At 50.0% G+C, this 25,569-nt stretch overlaps 1 protein-coding gene across 1 annotated transcript in view; it reads left to right on the top strand.

Moving 5' to 3' along the window:
• The first annotated feature begins 24,210 nt into the window (after window positions 1-24,210).
• Window positions 24,211-25,569, top strand: part of LOC147108996 (tubulin polyglutamylase TTLL5-like) — a 154,142-nt gene continuing 152,783 nt past the window's right edge. The window contains exons 1-2 of the mRNA XM_086004165.1: window positions 24,211-24,275; window positions 24,684-24,873. Coding sequence (XP_085860291.1) covers window positions 24,211-24,275; window positions 24,684-24,873 — 255 coding nt within the window. The remainder of the gene's footprint in view (window positions 24,276-24,683; window positions 24,874-25,569) is intronic.

The following is a 25,569-nucleotide window of genomic DNA, read 5'->3' as shown; positions in this document are numbered from 1 at the left end:
GCTCTGACCCTGGGGGCTCCCAGTGACCCCCCCCCCACACACACACAGGGCTCTGACCCTGGGGGCTCCCAGTGACCCCCCCCACACACACACACAGGGCTCTGACCCTGGGGGCTCCCAGTGAGACCCCCACACACACACAGGGCTCTGACCCTGGGGGCTCCCAGTGAGACCCCCACACACACACAGGGCTCTGACCCTGGGGGCTCCCAGTGAGACCCCCACACACACACAGGGCTCTGACCCTGGGGGCTCCCAGTGACCCCCCCCCCACACACAGGGCTCTGACCCTGGGGGCTCCCAGTGAGACCCCCACACACACGCAGGGCTCTGACCCTGGGGGCTCCCAGTGAGACCCCCACACACACACAGGGCTCTGACCCTGGGGGCTCCCAGTGAGACCCCCACACACACACAGGGCTCTGACCCTGGGGGCTCCCAGTGAGACCCCCACACACACACAGGGCTCTGACCCTGGGGGCTCCCAGTGACCCCCCCCCCACACACACACAGGGCTCTGACCCTGGGGGCTCCCAGTGAGACCCCCACACACACACAGGGCTCTGACCCTGGGCGCTCCCAGTGACCCCCCCCCACACACACACAGGGCTCTGACCCTGGGGGCTCCCAGTGACCCCCCCCACACACACACACAGGGCTCTGACCCTGGGGGCTCCCAGTGAGACCCCCACACACACACAGGGCTCTGACCCTGGGGGCTCCCAGTGAGACCCCCCCACACACACACAGGGCTCTGACCCTGGGGGCTCCCAGTGAGACCCCCACACACACACACACAGGGCTCTGACCCTGGGGGCTCCCAGTGACCCCCCCCACACACACACACAGGGCTCTGACCCTGGGGGCTCCCAGTGAGACCCCCACACACACACACACAGGGCTCTGACCCTGGGGGCTCCCAGTGAGACCCCCCCACACACACACACAGGGCTCTGACCCTGGGGGCTCCCAGTGAGACCCACATTTTGCTAAATAACAACAGAAAATGCTGGGAAAACTCAGCAGGCCAGGCAGCATCCGTGGAGAGAGACATAGAGTCAACGTTTCAGTAGTTTGACACTGTGCACCTACTGTTTGCTTGACGTGGTGCTCAGATCTACATTTTCTACAGCAATCACTGTCCTACATAACAGAAAATAAAATTTTCAGCCACAGTATGTGAGTAATTTGAGACGTGACATGTGGTGAGTGTAATGTGCTCGGGAGGAACAGGTGACTCTGGACCTATGTTTCCCAAAACACTCCACCACTGGGGGTTTTCCTCGCCTCATGTCTGGCTCTGTTGTAGACTGATTGATGGAGATTGATCACTGTGATTAGTCAACAACTCCATTATTGTTGGATCATGTAACTCCCAGGATGGGAGAAGGCGAACTAGACGGAGCTCGGTCTTTTATCCTCTAGCAATTCCTCTGTTTCTATACCAACAAAGTCACCTCTACGTTACAACAGTGACTTCACTTCTTAAGTATTTCATCGGGTGTAAAGCGCTTTGGGACGTCCTGAGCTGGTAAAAGGTGCTGTAGCAAGCCTGAATTCGCAGTCGGTTGCTTCCAAGACTGAAAAGCCCAAATTTCTCTAGTCTTCATAACTCAATCCTCTGATGTCAGGCAAGGATCGATCAACCTGCTGGCTCTTTCCTGGACCTCCCCAGACTGGACACAGTACTCAAGGAGCAGAGTGTGAGAACAATCAAGCCCTCTTGTCCTTGATGTACCATCTTAACGGGCTTCTTTCTTTCTGTCCCAGTGCAGACGTGGTTTAAAAAAAAAGGCTCACTCACACAAAAATGGCCCAGCTTGTTTTGACAACTGGGATTAGGCCCCTGAGTTATGGGGAGAGGCTGCAGTAGCTGGGAATGTTTACAGTGGAGGAGAGAAGGCTCGAGGGTATCTTATAGGTCCTAAAAGGCTACAGACAAGATAAATGTCATTGGGGTAGACTTTGGTCTGGGTGGAAAGGACCAACTGGACAGGGAGCAGAAAGGGAAATCAGGCAGAGAGGAATAGACGCCTATAACAGAGTCTCCATTTAAAATAAATTTAATCTACCCCAATGTGTTTAACATAGTCCCAGATTCTACAACAAGAGGGCTTAGCATCGTACGGCGAAGAGTGTGGAGGGTGATGCCACGGTTTAGATGTAATGCCTTTACGCAAAGGATGGTGAATGAATGGAATAGATTGTCACTGGAAGCACTGGCACTGACTTTAACAGCAAATTCAGGAGAGTCTTAAGTTTGGATGCTGCTGAAACCTGGAGCTGCAAGATGCTGAGCTGCCATTGTAATCCATTGGAATAGTATGGAGGGGTGTTAGAGGCGCTGTGGGATGTGATATTCCTGGGGCACTGGGGCTGGTTGGTTGGATCACCACAGACTCTTCCAGTCCCGTACTTTCCTATCTTGCTGTCAGACACAGTAGCCCCAGAACAGATGTTAGGGCCTCTTTTCCAAGCCCTCGTGCCCAGTCATTGAGCGTTCTGTGGGCGCACAGCCCAGGAAAAGAGGTGGGCTCCCGAATCACTGGGTCTCCCCACCCCTTTGGCACTGCACTGGTATTCTTGGGCTTTCCTGTGGGGGTGGAGTCTGGCCTGGGTTTCATGGACGAGTGGACCCGTACCATCACTCCTGGTAAAGCATTCAGCGTATTCTCCTGGACGGAGCCAATGGACAGTGCGGACTATCAAACTGTAAAGTACTCTGTTCTTACCGCTTATGGTTAACGCCCAAAGCGTTCAGGCAAACACATGAGAAGCTGCAGAAAGCTCCGAATGGAGCTCGTAGAGAATCAGTCATAGGGTTAGAGGATATTTGGACGTTGTGGGGAGACTGGGAGAATGTAACAGATTACGGGGGTCTGAGATGCAGAATCTGAGGACAATATCTGGAGTAAAAAAAACAAAAGGTAACTGGGAGCCCAGCCCAGTTTGAGCATGACTTGCTATGACTTGTATGCTGCTATTTGGGCTGATGCAGCATTTTATTGGCTTTGCCAAGTGTTGCTGCAACAGTCGGACATCTTATCACTAGATCTGGTTCTCCGCTCTTGCACCACCATCCATGTCACCCACTTGCATCTTCCCACGTGCTGTCCTTCATACTGGTCCATGCTAAATTTCATCTGCCTTTGGTCCTAACTTGTATTGGTGTCAATCGCAGATAAGGCCATCTTGTCTCGCTCTCCACCAACAGCCCCCTTTCCCACCCCCAACCCTACTTCCTTCTGTGTCCGCCCCTGGAAAAACTCTCTCCCAACTCTCTTACAACTGCACTACTAAACCCCAACTGTTCAGCCTTTGGCCCTCCATTCACCACAACATTTCAGCAGCTACCGATCTGCTCAACCACACCCTCACCACCACCTTTGATGCCCTAGTCACTATTAATTATTCTCTCTCACTCTGGCCGTTCCCCCAGTACAGCCTTCATCTTCTCCTGCTTAAGTCCAAGGGACGCAGACTTGAACGGATATGGCGGACAGCTGGTTTAGCCATTCACCGCCAGACCTGGCTGGACCACATAAAGCATTATCGGGTCCTGCTCTCGTCTGCCAAAATTGCTCACTATTCCAGAATCATTCTGGAATGCAAAGATAAACCCCGGCTCCTATTCTCTACTGCTAGCCGTCTTTTTAAACCCCTCTCCCCTGTCTCCTCCACCCTCACCTCCAACAACAAGTGTGAGGAGCTCATGGACTTCTTTGTCTCTAAGATTGAGACCATCTGTTTAGCTGCCGCTGCCACTTCCCTTCCTTCCCCTATCCCACCAGGCTAAACTTCCTCTAAGGTTCCCCCCTGCCCTAGCCCTGAACTCACATCTTTCTCCAGTTTCTCTCTGATCTCCCCTCCTGACCTCCCTGTGTCCATCTTGTCCATGAGACCCACTTCCTGCTCCCTCGACCCTATTCCCACCAAACTGCTGACCACCCAATTTCCTTTTCTGGCTCCCATGTTAGCTGACATTGTTAATGGCTCTCTCTCGTCAGGTCCTGTCCCCCTCTCCCTCAAATCTGCCGTCATCACCCCTCTCAGAAAAACAACCCTTAACCCCTCCGTCCTTGCAAACTACCGCCCCATCTCCAACCTCCCTTTGCTCTGCAACGTCCTTGAACATGTTTTCACCTCCCAAATCCATGTCCATCTTTCCCACAGCTCCATGTTTGATTCCCTCCAATTCGGTTTCCGCTCTTGCCACAGTACCGAAACGGCTCTCATCAAAGTCACAAATTACATCCTTTGTGACTGTGACAAAGGTAAACTATCCCTCCTCGTCCTTCTTGACTTATCTGCAGCCTTTGACACGGTTGACCACTCCATCCTCCTCCAACGCTTCTCCACCATCATCCAGCTGGGTGGGACTGCACTCACCTGGTTCCATTCTTATCTATCTAATCGTAACCAGAGAATCACCTGCAATGGCTTCTCTTCCCGCTCCCGCATCGTTACCTCTGGTGTCCCCAAGGATCATTCCTTGGCCCCCTCCTATTTCTCATCTACATGCTGCCCCTTGGCGACATCATCCGAAAACACAGCGTCCGTTTCCACATGTACGCTGACGACACCCAGCTCTACCTCACCACCACTTCTCTCGACCCCTCCACGGTCTCTAAATTGTCAGACTGCTTGTGCTTGTCCGACATACAGTTCTGGTGAGCAGGAATTTTCTCCAATTAACTACTGGGAAAACTGAAGCCATTGTCTTCGGTCCCTGCCACAAACTCCATTCCCTAGCCACTGACTCCATCCCTCTCCCTAACACCTGTCTGAGGCTGAACCACACTGTTCGCAACCTTGGTGTCATATTTGACCCTGAAATGAGCTTCCGACTACATATCCACGGCATAACTAAGACCGCCTATTTCCACCTTCATAACATCGCCCGTCTCCACCCTTGCCTCAGCTCATCCGCTGCTGAAACCCTCATCAATGTCTTTGTTACCTCTAGACATGACTATTCCAACACACTCCTGGCTGGCCTCCCACATTCTACCCTACGTAAACTTGAGGTCATTCAAAACTCGGCTGCCCGTGTCCTAACTCGCACCAAGTCCCGTTCACCCATCACCCCAGTTAAGCAATGCCTCGATTTAAAAATTCTCATCCTTGTTTTTAAATCCCTCCAGGGCCTTCCCCTCCCTATCTCTGTAACCTCCTCCAGCCCCACAACCCCCCGAGATATCTGCGCTCCTCTAATTTTGCCCTCTTGAGCTTCCCTGATTATAATCGCTCAACCATCAGTGGCCGTGTCTTCTGTTGCCGAGGCCCTAAGCTCTGGAATTCCCTCCCTAAACCTCTCCGCCTCTCTTTCCTCCTTTAAGATGCTCCTTAAAACCAAGCTTTTGGTCATCTGCCCTAATTTCTCCTTATGTGGCTCGGTGTCAAGTTTTTGGCTTATAATACTCCTGTGAAGCGCCCTGGGACGTTTTACTATGTTAAAGGCGCTATATAAATACAAGATGTTGTTACAGCTTGATGCTGTCTCTTACCTCATTCCTTGACCACGGTTGCTTCTGTGCTGGTTTTTGTATTGTACCAAACACAAGAGTCAGATCAGCCAGAAGACAAGGCCCAGTGTTCATAAGCTTCAGTGTGTCCCGTGCATCCATCACCCCTGCGCTCGCTCATCTACACTGGCTCCCGGACCGGCAACGCCTCGATTTTAAAATTCTCATCCGTTTGTTCAAATCCCTCCATGGCCTCGTCCCTCTCTAGCTCTGTAATCTCCTCCAGCCCTACAACCCCCCGAGATCTCTGCGCTCCTACAATTCTGGCATCTTGAGCATCCCCGATTTTAATCGCTCCACCATTGGCAGCCGTGCCTTCAGCTGCCTGGGCCCTAAGCTCTAAAATTCCCTGCCTAAACCTCTCCGCCTCTCTCTCCTTCTTTAAGAAGTTCCTAAAAACCTACCTCATCTGCCCTACTATCTCCTTATGTGGCTCGGTGTCAAATTTTGTCTGATAATCGCTCCTATGAAGTGCCTTGGGACATTTTACTATGTTAAAGGCGCTATCTAAATGCAGGTTGTTGTGTGAAATTACTTTCCGAGGATGTTGGCAATGGTAACATTGTGCCGTACCTGGTTTGGCAAAGGATCACAATAACGAAATGTCCAGCCACACTAGGCAGGGGCAGGGGAGGAACATTGCTGGCCTACATTGGCTCCCAGTCCATCAACGCCTGTCATTTAAAATGCTAATTCTTGTGTATAAATCGCTTTAAGGCCTGGCCCCTCCCTCTCTCTGTAACCCCCTCCCACCCTACAATCACTCCTGAACTCTCTGTTCCTTTGACTGTTTCCTTGAACATTCCTCCCTCTCCTCGCCCACCAGACCCCATGCTCTGGAATATTCTCCCTAAGCCCCTCCGCCTTACCATCTCCCTTTCCTCCTTTAGGATTCTCCTTAAAACATAGGATTACATAGGATATACGGCACAGAAACAGGCCATTCGGCCCAACCAGTCCATGCCGGTGTTTATGCTCCACTCGAGCCTCCTCCCGTCTTTCCTCATCTAAATCTATTAGCATAACCCTCGACTCCCTTCTCCCTCATTGCTTGTCCAGCCTCCCCTTAAATGCATCGATACTATTCGCTTCAACCACTCCCTGTGGCAGCGAGTTCCACATTCTCACCACTCTCTGGGTAAAGAAGTTTCTCCTGAATTCCCTATTGGATTTCTTGGTGACTATCTTATATTGATGGCCTCTAGTTATGCTCTTCCCCACAAGTGGAAACACTCTCTCTGTATCCACTCTATCAAAACCTTTCATCATTTTAAAGACCTCTATTAGGTCACCCCTCAGCCTTCTTTTTTCAAGAGAAAAGAGACCCAGCCTGTTCATCCTTTCCTGATATGTATACCCTCGCATTTCTGGTATCATCCTTGTAAATCTTCTCTGCACCCTCTCCAGTGCCTCTATATCCTTTTTATAATATGGCGACCAGAACTGTACGCAGTACTCCAAGTGTGGTCTAACCAAGGTTCGATACAGGTTTAGCATAACTTCCCTACTTTTCAATTCTATCCCTCCAGAAATAAACTCAAGTGCTTGGTTTGCTTTTTTTATGGCCTTGCTAACCTGTGTCGCAACTTTTAGTGATTTGTGTATTTGTACTCCGAGATCCCTTTGTTCCTCTACCCCACCTAGACTCGCACCCTCCAAGTGATAAGTGACCTCCCTATTCTTCCTACCAAAATGTAATACCTCACATTTATCTGTGTTGAACTTCATTTGCCAATTATATGCCCATTCTGCTAGTTTATTAATGTCCTCCTGTAATTTGTTGCAGTCCTCCTCAGTATTGACTATCCCCCCAATCTCATCATCCAATGTCATGTCCACCTGTTCTATCTCCCTGGTAAATAATGAATTAATATTTCTGCCATCTCTCTATCATTACCTGTGGTATTGTCCTGTCTATCCCTTAATGGCCCTATTCCCATCCCAACCTTCCTTTTTTTATTGATGTGCCTGTAAAATATTTTACTATTTTGTTTTATGTTCCTTGATAATTTAATTTCATAGTTCCTCTTTGCCTTCCTAATTGTTTGTTTGACTTCTCTCCTAATCTCTTTGTATTCTCTCTTATCATGCACTCCTCTGCTGTCTGTGTACTTAATGTATGCCTCTTTCATTACCCTCAATTGTTCCCTGATGGCTTTATTCATCCATGGAGTCTCATTAGTGTTTAGTTTGTTCTTTTCTTTTAGCGCAATATATTTTTCCTGCACTCTGTTGAAAACTGTTTTAAATATTTCCCATTGCTGTTCTACCTCGTTGTTTGCCTAAATTTTAGCCCATTTTATCTTCACAAGTTCTATTCTCAGCCCCTCAAAATCAGCTTTTCTCCAATCTATTAACCTGTTTTTTGTCATACTTATGTCCTTCTCTATTAGCATCTTAAAGCGTATTATATTATGGTCACTATTGCCTATATGTTCCCCTGCTTTTACTTCTCTTATCTGCTCTGGCTCATTCCCCATTACCAGATCCAATATCGAATCCTCCCTTGTTGGGCTTTTTACATATTGGGTTAGAAAGGTGCCCTGTAGACATTGGAGGAACTCCATTCCCTTATCCCCTTTACCTACCTCTTCTGTCCAATTAATATCGGGGTAGTTGAAATCCCCCATGATTATTATTCTATGTTTTTTACTCATTTCTTCCACTACCTCCCTTCCACTATTAGGTGTATTTTTTTAATTCTTTTTTTTGAGCCGCTGCAGTCCGTGTGGTGAAGCTGCTCCTACAGTGCTGTTAGGTAGGGATTTCCAGGATTTTGACCCAGTGACGATGAAGGATCAGCGATATACTTCTAAGTCAGGATGGTGTGTGACTTGGAGGGGAACTTGGAGGTGGTGGTGTTCCCATGCGCCTGCTGCCCTTGTCCTTCTAGGTGGAAGAGGTCGCGGGTTTGGGAGGTGCTGCCGAAGAAGCCTTGGCGAGTTGCTGCAGTACATCTTGTAGATGGTACACACTGCAGCCACGGTACGCCGGTGGTGGAGGGAGTGAATGTTTAAGGTGGTGGATGGGGTGCCAATCAAGCGGGCTGCTTTTTCCTGGATGGTGTCGAGCTTCTTGAGTGCTGTTTGAGATGCACTCATCCAGGCAAGTGGAGCGTATTCCATCACACTCCTTGTGCCTTGTAGATGGTGGAAAGGCTTTGAGGAAACAGGAGGTGAGACACTCGCCGCAGAATACCTAGCCCCTGACCTGCTCTTGTTGCCACAGTATTTATGTGGCTGGTCCATGGTAACCCCCAGGATGTTGATAGTGGGGGATTCGGCGATGGTAATGCCATTGAATGTCAAGGGAAGGTGGTTAGACTCTCGCTTGTTGGAGATAGTCATTGCCTGGCACTTCTGTGGCGCGAATGTTACCTGCCACTTATCAGCCCAAGCCTGAACACCGTCCGGGTATTGTTGCATGCGGGCATGGACTGCTTCATTATCTGAGGAGTTGTGAATGGTGCTGAACACTGTGCAGTCATCAGCGAACTTCCCCATTTCTGACCTTATGTTAGAGGAAAGGTCATTGATGAAGCAGCTGAAGATGGTTGGGCCCAGGACACTGCCCTGAGGAACTCCTGCAGCAATGTCCTGGGGTTGTGATGATTGACCTTCAATCACCACAACCATCTGTAGACTACGCCTGTTAGTGTGATTGATCCTTTATTATCTTTTATCTCTATCCATATGGATTTTATTTTTGTCTTGCTGATAGCTGCGTCACTTATTTCTACTGCCGTTATGTCAAATCAAATCAAATCAAATCAACTTTTATTGTCATTGTTAGTGCACAAGTGCAGTACAACGAAATGTAGGCTTGCGGCTCCCGAGAGTGTACAATTTGGATTAGGACACTTAAACATTTCAACATACATTTGTACATATATATTAGCATAAATATGACCATAATAAAGTGCATCGGCAGATGTGCCGGCTTTAGTGTTTATTTGTGGAGTTCAGTAGGATGACAGCCCTGGGAAAGAAGCTGTTCCTAAATCTGGTCGTACGGGTGCGAATGCATCTGTAGCGTCTTCCAGATGGTAGGAGGGCGAACAGACTGTGGCTGGGGTGGGTAGGGTCTTTGATGATGGACCGTGCCCTCCGTAGGCAGCGTTTCTGATATATATGTTCTATGGTCGGTAGCCGGGTGCCGGTAATGCGTTGGGCAGTTTTGACTACCCGCTGCAGGGCTTTCCGGTCATGGGAGCTACAGCTGCCGTACCATACCGTGATACAGTTTGTCAGGATGCTCTCTATAGTGCAGCGGTAGAAGTTAGAGAGGATCGGGCGTGACAGATTACATCCCTTCAGCCTCCTCAAGAAATATAGGCGCTGCTGGGCCTTCTTCACCAGAGAGGAGGTGTTGAGGGACCAGGAGAGGTCTTCCGTGATGTGGACTCCGAGGAACTTAAAGCTAGTTATCCCTAATCAGTGCAGCTACTCCACCTCCCTTTTTTCCCTCTCTATCTTTTCTAAATATGTTATACCCAGCTCTTTGACCAAGCATTTAGTCACCTCCCCCTAATACCTCATTCTGTGGCTCGCCGTCCATTTCTATCTGATTGCGTCTCTGTGAAGCACCTGGGGTTGTTTTCTACATTAAAGACACTATGTTCATTAATAAATAGACATTCTTATTATGAACACAGCTAGCTTTTGCTAGTTACTTTATTGAGCACATGTGGACTAGGTACTGTATCTGTAGAGGCTTCCATCTTGACTGCTGCCTTGTGGGTAGCCTAGTGCCTCATGGGTAATGTAGTCTTAATATATATACAGCTGGGTAGTGTAGTCTTATACATACAGCTATATACAGCTCTACGCAGTTCTATGGCTCCACCTAGTGTCCACTATAGAATGACATGTTATTGATCATTACATCCCCCTTTCTTTGAGGTTTAACAAAATCAATATCAATCAACTTTCAAGAAAACAATAAAGATAATATCAGTAACACTTTTGTTAGTGCTCTATAAACATAAACATTTTCAAAACAGTCAACACATTTTCAAAGCTTTACATTGTACTCAAAGATTAAGTCTATCAGGCTTTTTTACTTCACGTGTGGATCTTCTCAACACGGGTAAGTCTGATGTGTCTTCATGAGATTGTTCTGGCGGTGAATGACAAGATGCAGTTGAGGCATTGTCATCAATCTGGTCTTGAATAGTCTCTTGTGTTTTAAGGAGGGAACGGCGGTTCCTCCTGAGAATCTGTCCTTCCTCAGTTCTAATAGTGTATGACCTTGGTCCTACTTCCACAAGAACTGTAGCTTTCCTGTTCCATGCATCTGGATCCTCAATCCTGACAACATCATCCCTTGTCAATGGTTTTAGAGTTTTGGATGACTTGTCATAGTATGATTTCTGTTTCAGCTTTAACAGTTGAAGTCTCTGTCTCAGTCCCCACTCCTGGTACCATGTTATGTTCATTAATAAATATACATTCTTATTATGAACACAGCTAGCTTTTGCTAGTTACTTTATTGAGCACATGTGGACTAGGTACTGTATCTGTAGAGGCTTCCATCTTGACTGCTGCCTTGTGGGTAGCCTAGTGCCTCATGGGTAATGTAGTCTTAATATATATACAGCTGGGTAGTGTAGTCTTATACATACAGCTATATACAGCTCTACGCAGCTCTACGGCTCCACCTAGTGTCCACTATAGAATGACATGTTATTGATCACTACAGTTTTGCTGCTGTTATTATTTCAGTGAACACTTTCACAGTTAAAGGCTAAGGGGGAAAAATACAGTTGTTTGCGCCTCCCGTTAGCGCCTTAAGAGGGCGCTAATGGGGTGCAAAGCAACTAGCGCCCGGGCGCGGCGGTGTTTGCGCCGCTCGCGAAATTAACTAGACATTTTGCGGCAGCACTAAACACTACTGCCACGATCTCCTGCGCCGGCAGATCGTGACGTCAGTCGAGTGCGCAACGCCCCGGTAGCGCCCTGGACCAGATATTGAGTGACGCCCCCTGCCTTACTGCCTGCCGCTAGCAACGACAGGTTGAGGGAAGTGTTTTGCAGTCGGGAAGGGACTGGTGGAGCGCTATTTAAAGGCGACCGCTTCCTGCCTTTTTTTGTTGGTGACATTTTTGCACCACGCATTCTGAGAGAGAGAGAGAGAGACTTCTGGAGAGATTCAACACTGTGTGAAGGAGTTTTGGGTACTGAGCAGCACTTTGCAGGTTCATTTTGATTTGCCCTTCCTTGTATCTATGGGCAGACACACACACACACACACACACACACACACACAGGTACAGGTACACACAGACACACGTACACGCACAGACACACGTACACGCACACACAAGTACAGATGTACATGCCCATGCACACACAGACACACGCATACATACACACACGCGCACACACAGACACACACACAGACCTATACACACATGCCCAACAATATATGATTAGAACTATTTGGTCGTGTGGAGGCTAATCGTTGACGCGGACTGGTTGGGCCAAATGCCCTGTTTCTGTCATGTAATTTCTATGTATTTCTATAACTGCCTTTGTAATCTTGTCATGCTGTAAATTCACTGTCCTGGCAGCGGTGGGGGAGGTGTGATTACAGCGTGACCAGTTTACATGAGCCCTTTCTGTTACAAATGTGGACGTAAGGATTTACAATGGAAAAAGTTGACAGGAAATGCGCACAGATGTAAGATTTTTAACAAAATACCAGTTGCTGACCTGTGACACGGCAGATGGAGAGTGAAGACTGTGGAGTCTTCAGGTCAAGTGGATATAGGGGCCAGGTGATAATTACACCAGGGGTGCGCAGATGTAATTTCCCCCCCGCCGCCCCCAATTTTAAACTCGTACATTCTGTCCATATTTTTATATTTCCATGCTAGATCCTTATGTCGACATTTATAATGGAAAGTGCCAAGTAAACTTGTGACAGTGTAATTACAGCCTCCCGCCAGTGCTGGCGCTGCAACGTGACAGTTTACATAGGAAATTTACATTCTAAACGTCAAGGCAGAAATTTCTTATGGAAAAGTAGATGGGAATTGTGCTCAGATGTAAGATTTCTTACATATCGTAGATACATAGCCCCCACACTGCGAATACTGCTGCACATTTCCACACACGACTAGGATTTTTTTCTTTAAGACTGTTTAATTTACCAGAAAGCAGTAATTATCGACAGGGGAGGTAATTGGAAACAGGAGAGCTTATATCTGAGGCAATTTAATTTTACATTACTGACAACTTCCCATTATCTATTGCAACTTTTCTCTTTTTCTTTTTAAACAAAGTTACTGACCCAAGGATCCCACATCAGGTTTTCATTTGGAATTTTTTTAATAAGGAAAGACATCAAACATTTAATGAAAAAAAATCCCATCTGTCCTTTTGTGTGGAGCCTCTTGCTCAGCCCGGCCAATCCTGATCTCCACACCCAAAATAAACATTCCGAATCTTTGGGGTGGTGGGAGGGGAATGGCTTAACAGAAAGGCACAAGTTGAGCTGCTGAGGAGACAGCTCAGGGAAAACAAAATAACATTGTCCCTTTCTTTGTGACTGGTACTCCACAAAAGAGTTTATGCACAGAATTAGCAGCTTTTTTTGAAATAGTAAAAGGAAACAGGGGGTCTGTTAAAGTCATAAAGAATGAATCACCTCGTAATTAGTTTGTTCTGGGCCGGGGATGCAGTAACTCTTCACTGTGTTAAGTTTGGCCTCAAACGCCCATTTGTTATAATAACAGAAAGAAAGTATAAAAAAACCCTCACTGCATTCCATCTACTTCACTAACTGACAGCGGCCCTGGCCCTCTGCCAATCTCCTTCATACACTCAGCTTATATTCCACAGATCCTGACCACCGGCCAACTCTTTGAATCCTCCTCCCCTTCCCTCCCCCCTCCAATCCCCCCTCCAATCCAATCCCCCTCCAATCCCCCCTCCAACCCACTCACCCCTCCAATCCCCCCCTCTAATCCCCTCCCCCCTCCAATCACCCCTCTAATCCCCTCCCCCCTCCAATCCCCCCTCTAATCCCCTCCCCCCTCCAATCCCCCCTCCAATCCCCTCCCCCCTCCAATCCCCCCTCTAATCCCCTCCACCCTCCAATCCCCCCTCCAATCCCCTCCCCCTCCCCCCTCCAATCCCCTCCCCCTCCCCCCTCCAATCCCCCCTCCAACCCACTCACCCCTCCAATCCCCCCCTCTAATCCCCTCCCCCCTCCAATCCCCTCCCCCCTCTAATCCCCTCCCCCCTCCAATCCCCTCCCCCCTCCAATCCCCCCTCTAATCCCCTCCCCCCTCCAATCCCCCCTCCAATCCCCTCCCCCCTCCAATCCCCTCCGCCCTCCAATCCCCCCTCCAATCCCCTCCCCCTCCCCCCGCCAATCACCCCTCCAATCCCCTCCCCCTCCAATCCCCCCTCCAATCCCCTCCCCCTCCAATCCCCTCCCCCCTCCAATCCCCTCCCCCTCCAATCCCCCCTCCAATCCCCTCCCCCCTCCAATCCCCTCTCCCCTCCAATCCAATCCCCCCTCTCCCCTCCCCTCCCGCCTCCTCTCCTCGCCCTCCCCCCACCTCCCGCCCCTTCCCACTGCCTCTCCTCACTTCCCCTCTCCCTCTCCCCTCCCCATTCCCTCCCCTCTCCCTACCCTCCCGTTTCTCACCCCTCCCTCCACTCCCCTCTTCTCCGGAATATAGAGCCTGAACAAAAGAAGGAAAGAGGAGAGTTGTGATTCCAGATTGCTGACACAGCATACCTGCCAGAGAGTCCAGGGACTTCAAAAGGAGCCCGTCCTCTTTGAAACATTTTCAGTCACATCCCGTGGCTTCCTCGCAGTCCGGCCTGTAAACGAGTTCAGTATGTTTGGCATCGGGAACACACTTTCGTCCCCTCAGCATTTCTTTTTCCATCCCAACAACTCGCTCTGTGAAAATCTCGGCTGCTCTTTGTTTCCCTTCTTTTCTTTGTTGTGTTTTTATTCTGTGAATTCATTCCAGGAAGACCCTCTCCTGCCTGTCCATATTGCACATGTGTGAGCGTGCATGCAAGTCTTTGTGCGCGCGAGTGTGTGGCCGTGCGTGTGTGAGCGTGCGTGCGTGCGCGGCTGTGTGCAAGTGAGCATGGTGGACAGCAACTGTGGGATCTCACCTACCACTGAAGTTTAGCAAACTGCTTGAGCACAATAAATGAAAGCCAAGCCTTGAGCTTCACCAGGAGAGGGAAAAAATTAAATGTTATCAGAGAGTCAAGTCAAGTTCTTCTCATTCCCGCCCCTCCTCTCATAGTTCCCTGACCTTAACTGCCCAGGAAGGTCCCAGGAACATTTGTCAGTTTGGCTCAGTTGGTAACACTCTTGGTTAAAAGGTCATAGTTTCAAACACCACTCCAGAGAATTGTGCACCTCATCTAGGTGGACATGCCCAGTGGAGTGCTGTGGAAACGCTGCACTGTCAGAGGGGCAGTACTGAGGGAGCACTGCACTGTCGGAGGGTCAGTACTGAGGGAGCACTGCACTGTCGGAGGGTCAGTACTAAGGGAGCGCCACACTGTCGGAGGGGCAGTACTGAGAGAGTGCCGCACTGTCGGAGGGGCAGTACTGAGAGAGCACTGCACTGTCGGAGGGGCAGTACTGAGGGAGTGCTGCACTGTCGGAGGGGCAGTACTGAGGGAGCACTGCACTGTCGGAGGAGCAGTACTGAGGGAGTGCTGCACTACTGTGGAGGAGGAATTCCTGGAGTGTTTACGGGATGGTTTCCTGCACCAATATGTCAAGGAACCAACCAGAGATCAGGCCATCTTAGACTGGGTATTATGTAACGACAAAGGATTAATTAGCAATTTTGTTGTACGAGGCCCCTTGGGTCTGAGCGATCATAATATGATCGAATTCTTCATTAAGATGGAGAATGAAGTAGTTGACTCAGAGACTAGGGTCCTCAATTTAAATAAAGGAAACTACGATGGTCTGAGGAGCGAGTTGGGTAGGATTGATTGGGGAATGGCACTCAAAGGGTTGACGGTGGATAGGCAATGGCAAACATTCAAAGACCGAATGGATGAGCGACAGAATTTGTTCATCCCAGTTTGGCATAAAAATAAAACAAAAAAGGTGACTCAACCGTGGCTAACAAGGGAAATTAGGGATAGCATAAGATCCAAGGAGACGACATATAAATCGGCCAGAAAAAGCAATAATCCTGAGGATTGGGAGCAGTTTAGGATTCAACAAAGGAGGACAAAGGGATTAATTAAGAGGGGGAAAATAGAATATGAGAGTAAGCTAGCTGGGAACATAAAAACTGACTGTAAAAGCTTTTATAGATATGTGAAGAGAAAAAGATTGGTGAAGTCAAGCGTAGATCCCTTACAGTCAGAATCAGGGGAATTTATAATGGGAAACAAAGAAATGGCAGACCAACTAAATTCATACTTTGGTTCTGTCTTCACAAAGGAGGACACAAATAACCTCCCAGAGATGCCGGGGAACATAGGGCCAGATGAAAGGGTGGAACTGAAAGAAATCAGTATTTGTAGGGAAATGGTGTTAGGAAAATTGATGGGACTAAAGGCCGATAAATCCCCAGGGCCTGATAATCTACATCCCAGGGTACTTAAGGAAGTGGCCCTAGAAATAGTAGATGCATTGCTGGTCATCTTCCAGAACTCGATAGACTCTGGAACAGTACCCATGGATTGGAGGGTAGCTGATGTTACCCCACTATTCAAAAAAGGTGGTAGAGAAAAGGCGGGGAATTATAGACCGGTAAGCCTGACATCGGTAGTGGGGAAAATGCTAGAATCTATTATAAAAGATGTAATAGCAGAGCACTTGGTAAGCAGTGACAGGATCGGACAAAGTCAACATGGATTTACAAAAGGTAAATCATGCTTGACTAATCCACTGGAATTTTTTGAGGATGTAACTGGTAAAATAGATAAGGGAGAACCAGTGGATGTGGTGTATTTGGACTTTCAGAAGGCTTTCGATAAGGTCCCACATAAGAGATTAGCGTGCAAAATTAAGGCACATGGGATTGGGGGCAAGGTATTGACTTGGATAGAGAACTGGTTGGCGGACAGAAAGCAAAGAGTTGGAATAAACGGGTCATTTTCCGAGTGGCAGGCAGTGACTAGTGGGGTACCGCAAGGATTGGTCCTAGGACCCCAGCTGTTCACAATATATATTAATGATCTGGACGAGGGAATTGGATGTAATATCTCCAAATTTGCAGACGACACAAAGCTGGGTGGGAGGGTAAGCTGTGAGGAGGATGTCGTGAAACTCCAGTACGATTTGGACAGATTGGGTGATTGGGCAGAAACATGGCAAATGCACTATAATGTGGATAAATGTGAGGTTATCCACTTTGGTGGCAAAAACAGGAAGGCAGATTATTATTTGAATGGCAATAGATTGGGAGAAGGGGAAGTGCAAAGAGACCTGGGTGTTCTTGTGCACCAGTCACTGAAGGTAAGCATGCAGGTGCAGCAGGCGGTTAAGAAGGCAAATGGTATGTTGGCCTTCGTAGCGAGAGGGTTCGAGTACAGGAGCAAGGATGTCTTGCTACAGTTGTACAGGGCCTTGGTGAGACCGCACCTTGAGTATTGTGTGCAGTTTTGGTCGCCTTACCTGAGGAAGGACGTTCTTGCCATGGAAGGAGTGCAGCGAAGATTCACCAGGCTGATACCTGGGATGGCAGGAATGACGTATGAGGAGAGATTGTGTCGATTGGGCTTATACTCACTGGAGTTTAGAAGATTGAGAGGGGATCTCATCAAAACTTATAAAATTCTGTCAGGCCTGGACAGACGAGATGCAGGAAGGATGTTGATGATGGCCGGGGAGTCCAGAACCAGGGGTCATAATCTAAGGATAAGGGGTAAGCCATTTAGGACTGAAATGAGGAGGAATTTCTTCACCCAGAGAGTGGTGAACCTGTGGAATTCTCTGCCACAGAGGGCGGTGGAGGCCAGTTCATTAAATATATTCAATAAAGAGTTGGATGTATTTCTTAAGGCTAAAGGGATCAAGGGATATGGGGAGAAGGCAGGGACAGGGTACTGAATTTGGATGATCAGCCATGACCTCATTGAATGGCGGAGCAGGCTCGAAGGGCCGGATGGCCTACTCCTGCTCCTATCTTCTATGTTTCTATGTTTCAGGAGACGAGGGAACCTGTACCCCAGTGAGAGTCAGCACCTTCAGGAGAGATGGGGTCCTGTACCCCAGTGAGAGTCAGCAGCTTCAGGAGAGGAGGGGACCTGTACCCCAGTGAGAGTCAGCACCTTCAGAGAGGAGGGGACCCGTACCCCAGTGAGAGTCAGCACCTTCAGGAGAGGAAGGGACCCGTACCCCAGTGAGAGTCAGCACCTTCAGGAGAGGAGGGGACCCATACCCCAGTGAGAGTCAGCACGTTCAGGAGAGGAAGGGACCCGTACCCCAGTGAGAGCCAACACCTTCAGGAGAGGAGGGGACCCGTACCCCAGTGAGAGTCAGCACCTTCAGGAGAGGAGGGATCCCGTATCCCAGTGAGAGTCAGCACCTTCAGGAGAGGAGGGAACCCGTATCCCAGTGAGAGTCAGCACCTTCAGGAGAGGAGGGAACCTGTACCCCAGTGAGAGTCAGCACCTTCAGGAGAGGAGGGGACCGGTACCCCAGTGAGAGACAGAACATTTGGGAGAGGAGGGGACCCGTACCCCACTGACAGTCAGCACCTTCAGGAGAGGAGGGAACCCGTACCCCAGTGAGAGTCAGCACCTTCAGGAGAGGAGGGGTCCTGTACCCCAGTGAGAGTCAGCACCTTCAGGAAAGGAGGGAACCTGTACCCCAGTGAGAGTCAGCACCTTCAGGAGAGGAGGAAACCTGTACCCCAGTGAGAGTCAGCACCTTCAGGAGAGGAGGAAACCCGTACCCCAGTGAGAGTCAGCACCTTCAGGAGAGATGGGGGCCTGTACCCCAGTGAGAGTGAGCAGCTTCAGGAGAGATAGGGACCCGTACCCCAGTGAGAGTCAGCACCTTCAGGAGAGAAGGGGACCCGTACCCCAGTGAGAGTCAGCAGCTTCAGGAGAGATGGGGACCTGTACCCCAGTGAGAGTCAGCACCTTCAGGAGAGGAGGGGACCCATACCCCAGTGAGAGTCAGCACCTTCAGGAGAGGAGGGGACCCGTACCCCAGTGAGAGTCAGCACCTTCAGGAGAGGAGAGGACCCATACCCCAGTGAGGGTCAGCACCTTCAGGAGAGGAGGAGCCCCGTACCCCAGTGAGAGTCAGCACCTTCAGGAGAGGCGGGGACCCGTACCCCAGTGAGAGTCAGCGCCTTCAGGAGAGGAGGGGACCCGTACCCCAGTGAGAGTCAGCACCTTCAGGAGAGGAGGGGACCCGTACCCCAGTGAGAGTCAGCACCTTCAGGAGAGGAGGGGACCCGTACCCCAGTGAGAGTCAGCACCTTCAGGAGAGGAGGGGACCCGTACCCCAGTGAGAGTCAGCACCTTCAGGAGAGGAGGGAACCTGTACCCCAGTGAGAGTCAGCACCTTCAGGAGTGGAGGGGACCCGTACCCCAGTGAGAGTCAGCACCTTCAGGAGAGGAGGGGACCCGTACCCCAGTGAGAGTCAGCACCTTCAGGAGAGGAGGGGACCCGTACCCCAGTGAGGGTCAGCACCTTCAGGAGAGGAGGGAACCTGTACCCCAGTGAGAGTCAGCACCTTCAGGAGAGGAGGGGACCCATACCCCAGTGAGAGTCAGCACCTTCAGGAGAGGAGGGGACCCGTACCCCAGTGAGAGTCAGCACCTTCAGGAGAGGAGGGGACCTGTACCCCAGTGAGAGTCAGCACCTTCAGGAGAGGAGGGGACCCGTACCCCAGTGAGAAGGCGGCTCACCACCACCTTCTCAAGGGCAATTAGGGATGGGCAATAAATGCTGACCTTGCCAGTGATGTCAGAGGGAGATAGAAGAGCAAATATGGAGGCAAATTTCTGAGAAGTGCAAAAACTATAGGGCAATAATAGTTGGGGATTTCAACTACCCTAATATTAACTGGGATAGAATTAGTGTAAAAGGAATAGAGGGCGCAGAATTCTTAAAATGCATTCAGGAGAACTTTTTTAGCCAGTACATAACTAGCCCAACAAGCGAGGGGGCAGTTTTGGACTTATTTTTAGGTAATGAAGCTGGGATGGTGAAAGGGGTATCAGTGGGTGAGCATATTGGTGGTAGTGATCATAATTCAGTTAGAGTTAGGGTAGTTGTGGAAAAGGACAAAGATAGACCAGGAGTAAAAGTTCTCAATTAGGGAAAGGCCAGTTTTACTAAGCTGAGATGTGATTTAGCAAAAGTGAACTTGAAACAGCTAGTTGAAAGTAAATCAGGAAGAGATAGTGAGGGTCCAGAGCAAATATGTTCCGACAAAGGAAAAGGGTAGGACTCCCAAATCTAGAGCCCCCCTGTATGTCAAGGAGCATACAGGGTAGGATAAGGCAAATAAGGGAAGGTAGAGAGAAAACGGGGAATTACAGACCGGTAAGCCTGACATCGGTAGTGGGGAAAATGCTAGAGACATTATAAAAGATGTAATAGCAGAGCACTTGGAAAACAGTGACAGGATTGGACAAAGTCAACATGGATTTACAAAAGGTAAATCGTGCTTGACTAATCCACTGGAATTTTTTTGAGGATGTAACTGGTAGGATAGATAAGGGAGAACATAGAAACATAGAAGATAGGAGCAGGAGTAGGCCATTCGGCCCCTTGAGCTTGCTCCGCCATTCAATGAGATCATGGCTGATCATCCAAATTCAGTACCCTGTCCCTGCCTTCTCCCCATATCCCTTGATCCCTTTAGCCTTAAGAAATATATCCAACTCCTTCTTGAATATATTTAATGAATTGGCCTCTACTGCCTTCTGTGGTAGAGAATTCCACAGGTTCACCACTCTCTGGGTGAAGAAATTCCTCCTTATCTCTGTCGTAAATGGCTTACCCCTTATCCTTAAGATTGTGACCCCTGGTTCTGGACTCCCCCGCCATCAGGAACATCCTTCCTGCATCTAGTCTGTCTAGTCCTGTTAGAAAAGGTAAATCATGCTTGACTAATCTACTGGAATTACATCGGTAGTGGGGAAAATGCTAGAGTCCATTATAAACGATGTAATAGCAGAGCACTTGGAAAACAGTGACAGGATCGGACAAAGTCAACGTGGATTTACAAAAGGTAAATCATGCTTGACTAATCTACTGGAATTTTTTGAGGATGCAACTGGTAGGATAGATAAGGGAGAACCAGTAGATGTGGTGTATTTGGACTTTCAAAAGGCTTTCGATAAGGTCCCGCATAAGAGCTTAACGTGCAAAGTTAAAGCACATGGGATTGGGGGTAAGGTACTGTCTTGGATACAGAACTGGTTGGCAGACAGGAAGCAAAGAGTTGGAATAAACGGGTCTTTTTCCGAGTGGCAGGCAGTGACTAGTGGGGTACCGCAGGGATCGGTGCTAGGACCCCAGCTATTCACAATATATATAAATGATCTAGACGAGGGAACTAGATGTAATATCTCCAAGTTTGCAGACGACACAAAGCTGGGTGGGCGTGTGTGCTGTGCGGAGGATGCAGAGAAACTCCAGTATGATTTGGACAGGTTGGATGATTGGGCAGATGCATGGCAAATGCAGTATAATGTGGATAAATGCGAGGTTATCCACTTCGGTGGGAAAAACAGGAAGACAGATTATTATCTGAACGGCAATAGATTGGGAAAAGGGGAAGTGGAATGAAACCTGGGTGTCCTTGTGCACCAGTCGCTGAAGGTAAGCATGCAGGTGCAGCAGGCAGTTAAGAAGGCAAATGGTATGTTGGCCTTCATAGCGAGAGGATTTGAGTACAGGAGCAAGGATGTCTTGCTGCAGTTATACAGGGCCTTGGTGAGACCACACCTTGAGTATTGTGTGCAGTTTTGGTCGCCTTATCTGAGGAAGGATGTTCTTGCCATGGAAGGAGTTCAGCGAAGATTCACCAAGGTGATACCTGGGATGGCAGGAATGACTTATGAGGAGAGATTGGGTCGATTGGGCTTATACTCGCTAGAGTTTAGAAGAATGAGAGGGGATCTCATTGAAACTTATAAAATTCTAACAGGACTCAACAGACTAGATGCAGGAAGGATGTTCCCGATGGCGGGGGAGTCCAGAACCAGGGGTCACAGTCTAAGGATAAGGGGTAAGCCATTTAGGACTGAGATGAGGAGGAATTTCTTCACCCAGAGAGTGGTGAACCTGTGGAATTCTCTGCCACACAGGGCAGTTGAGGCCAATTCATTAAATATATTCAGGAAGGAGTTGGATATATTTCTTGAGGCTAAAGGGATCAAGGGATATGGGGAGAAAGCAGGGACAGGGTACTGAATTTGGATGATCAGCCATGATCTCATTAAATGGCGGCGCGGTCTCGAGGGGCCGAATGGCCTACTCCTGCTCCTATCTTCTATGTTTCTATGTTTTGTCCGATAGCGAGAGCTCAATACTGCAGAAAGCCGAGAGGAGTATAGAAAGTGCAGGGGTGAAATTAAAAAGGAAATTGGGAAAGTAAAATCAAGGAAAACCCAAAGATGTTTTATAAATACATAAAGGGCAAGAGTATAACTAAGGAAAGAGTAGGGCCTATTAGAGACCAAAAAGGTAACTTATGCGTGGAGGCGGAAGACGTGGGTATGGTTCTTAATGAATACCTTCCGTCTGTCTTGACAGAAGAGAGGGACAATGCAGACAGTTAAGAAGGAGGCGTGTGAAATATTAGATGGGATAAACATAGAGAGAGTCTGTGTGGAGTTTGCACATTCTCTCCGTGTTTGCGTGAGTTTCCTCCGGGTGCTCCGGTTTCCTCCCACAGTCCAAAGATGTGCGGGTTAGGTTGATTGGCTATGATAAATTGACCCTTAGTGTTAGGGGGATTAAATACGTGGGGTTACAGGGATAGGGTGGGATATGTGTTGGTGTAGGGGTTACGGGGATCGGGTGGGATATGTGTCGGTGCAGGCTCGATGGGCCGAAATGGCCTCTATCTGCACTGTGGGGTTTCTGTGATTCTGTGAAATGTATCCCAGGCTGTTAAGAGAGGCAAGGGAGGAAATTGCGGAGGCCCTGACCATCATTTTTCAATCCTCTCTGGCTATAGGTGTGGTGCCAGAGAACTGGAGGACTGCTAAATTGTGCCATTGTTTAAAAAGGGAGAAAGGGATAGAACGAGTAATGACAGGCCAGTCAGCCTAACCTCGGTGGTGGGAAAATTATTGGAAAATTTTGAGGGACAGGATAAATCATCATTTAGAAAGACACGGATTAATCAAGGACAGTCAGCATGGATTTGTTAAGGGAAGGTTGTGTCTGACTAACTTGATTGAATTTTTTGAGGAGGTTACAAGGAGGTTACCGGTCTGTGTGGCAGGGAAATTTCCCGCCTCCCAGGCAGCAATGCCTTACAGGGTGTGGGATATCGTGGGGGTGAGATGCTGATTCTCAGTACTGAGTCCTTTGCTTTTTGTGGTATATATCAATGATTTGGACTTGAATGTAGGAAGTATGATTAAGAAGTTTGCAGATGATACAAAAATGGGCTGTGTGGTTGATAAAGAAGAAAGCTGTAGACTGCAGGAAGATATTCATGGACTGGTCTGGTGGGCAGAACAGTGGCAGATGGAATTAAATCCGGATAAGTGTGAGGTAATGCATTTCGGGAGGGCTAACAAGGCATGGGAATACACAATAAATGGTAGGACATTGAAAAGTGCAGAGGATCAGAGGGACCATGGAGTGCATGTCCACAGATCCCTGAAGATAGCAGGACAGGTAGATAAGGAGGTTAAGAAGGTATATGGGATACTTGCCTTTATTAGCCGAGGCATAGAATATAAGAGCAGGGAGGTTATGCTAGAACTGTGCAGCACTCCCTCAGTACTGCCCCTCCGACAGTGCAGCGCTCCCTCAGTACTGCCCCTCCGACAGTGCTGCACTCCCTCAGTACTGCCCCTCTGACAGTGCAGTGCTCCCTCAGTACCGCCCCTCCAACAGTGCGGCACTCCCTCAGTACCGCCCCTCTGACAGTGCGGCACTCCCTCAGTACTGCCCCTCTGACAGTGCAGCGCTCCCTCAGTACTTCCCCCCCCAACAGTGCTGCGCTCCCTCAGTACTGCCCCTCCGACAGTGCAGCGCTCCCTCAGTACTGCCCCTCCGACAGTGCAGCGCTCCCTCAGTACCGCCCCTCCGACAGTGCGGCACTCCCTCAGTACTGCCCCTCCGACAGTGCGGCACTCCCTCAGTACTGCCCCTCCGACAGTGCAGCGCTCCCTCAGTACTGCCCCTCCGACAGTGCAGCGCTCCCTCAGTACTGCCCCTCCGACAGTGCGGCACTCCCTCAGTACTGCCCCTCCGACAGTGCGGCACTCCCTCAGTACTGCCCCTCCGACAGTGCAGCGCTCCCTCAGTACTGCCCCTCCGACAGTGCAGCGCTCCCTCAGTACTGCCCCTCCGACAGTGCGGCACTCCCTCAGTACTGCCCCTCCGACAGTGCAGTGCTCCCTCAGTACTGCAGTGTCAGTCTGGATTTTGTGCTCAAGTCTGGCGTGGGACTTGAACCCGCAACCTTCTGACTCAGGGCAACTAGAGGTAGGCAATAAATGTCAGTGATGACCACTTCCCGAAAATGAATTTTTTTGTGAAATTCCCTCACTGCAACCTGTGCCAATTCCAGCGAACGCCCAGCCGCCAGTGAATGCTATAGAGAGGTGTGTGTTCACTCGCTCGCTGATTGAACCATCCAACCCTGCCCAGGCTCGTGCTCATGTGTGGAGTGGAGAGAGACGGGGGGCTGTGGGGAGACCCTATCTTACTGCAGCATTGAAGCAGCACCAGTCTGTGTGGCAGGGAAATTTCCCGCCTCCCAGGCAGCAATGCCTTACAGGGTGTGGGATATCGTGGGGGTGAGATGCTGATTCTCACGTCAAACTGCCATACAGTGACACAGCCTCATGTAGCATCTTCAGGAGAGGAGCGGAGGAATTGATAAAATATACTTCAGCAAATAGATTCCATTATTTTTTGTGTCTCCGCCCAGTGTGTCCGCCTGCTAACCACGAGGATCTCTCTCTCTCTCTTTCTCTCTTTGTCTCTATGCAGAGGTTTGGTGGACAGCCTGGGCTGGGAGCGCAAGGCTGAGTGTGCGTATAAGACGTTAACAGGAGTGACTCCACAGCAGAGATACCAGCCAACGCCTGCGAGCCATCAGCTCCAATACGCACTGCAACAGCTGCAGCAGCAACAGCAGCACTCCCGCCAACTGCTAGATACCAGCCGAGCCCGGCACCAGGTAAAGGGGAGAGGCCGAGTCCGGCACCAGGTAAAGGGGAGGCTGAGCCCGGCACCAGGTAAAGGTGCGAGGCCGATCCCGGCACCGGGTAAAGGAGGGGCCGAGCCCGGCACCAGGTAAAGGGGAGAGGCCGAGCCCAGCCCGGGTAAAGGGGAGAGGCCGAGTCCGGCACCAGGTAAAGGGGAGGGGCCGAGCCCGGCACCGGGTAACGGGGAGCGGCCGAGCCCAGCACCGGGTAACGGGGAGGCCGAGCCCGGCACCGGGTAACGGGGAGGGGCCGAGCCTGGCACCGGGTAGCGGGGAGGGGCCGAGCCTGGCACCGGGTAACGGGGAGGGGCCGAGCCCGGCACCGGGTAATGGGGAGGGGCCGAGCCCGGCACCGGGTAACGGGGAGGCCGAGCCCGGCACCGGGTAACGGGGAGCGGCCGAGCCCAGCACCGGGTAACGGGGAGGCCGAGCCCGGCACCGGGTAACGGGGAGGGGCCGAGCCTGGCACCGGGTAGCGGGGAGGGGCCGAGCCTGGCACCGGGTAACGGGGAGGGGCCGAGCCCGGCACCGGGTAACGGGGAGGGGCCGATCCTGGCACCGGGTAACGGGGAGGCCGAGCCCGGCACCGGGTAACGGGGAGGGGCCGAGCCCGGCACCGGGTAACGGGGAGGGGCCGAGCCCGGCACCGGGTAACGGGGAGGGGCCGAG

The sequence above is a fragment of the Somniosus microcephalus genome, chromosome 12 (genome assembly GCF_052327205.1).
Source record: "Somniosus microcephalus isolate GS21.2 chromosome 12, FLI_Smic_1.0, whole genome shotgun sequence".
Classification (NCBI taxonomy): domain Eukaryota; kingdom Metazoa; phylum Chordata; class Chondrichthyes; order Squaliformes; family Somniosidae; genus Somniosus; species Somniosus microcephalus.
The sequence above is the reverse complement of the archived record's forward strand: the minus strand, read 5'-3'. Positions and strand labels throughout refer to the sequence as shown.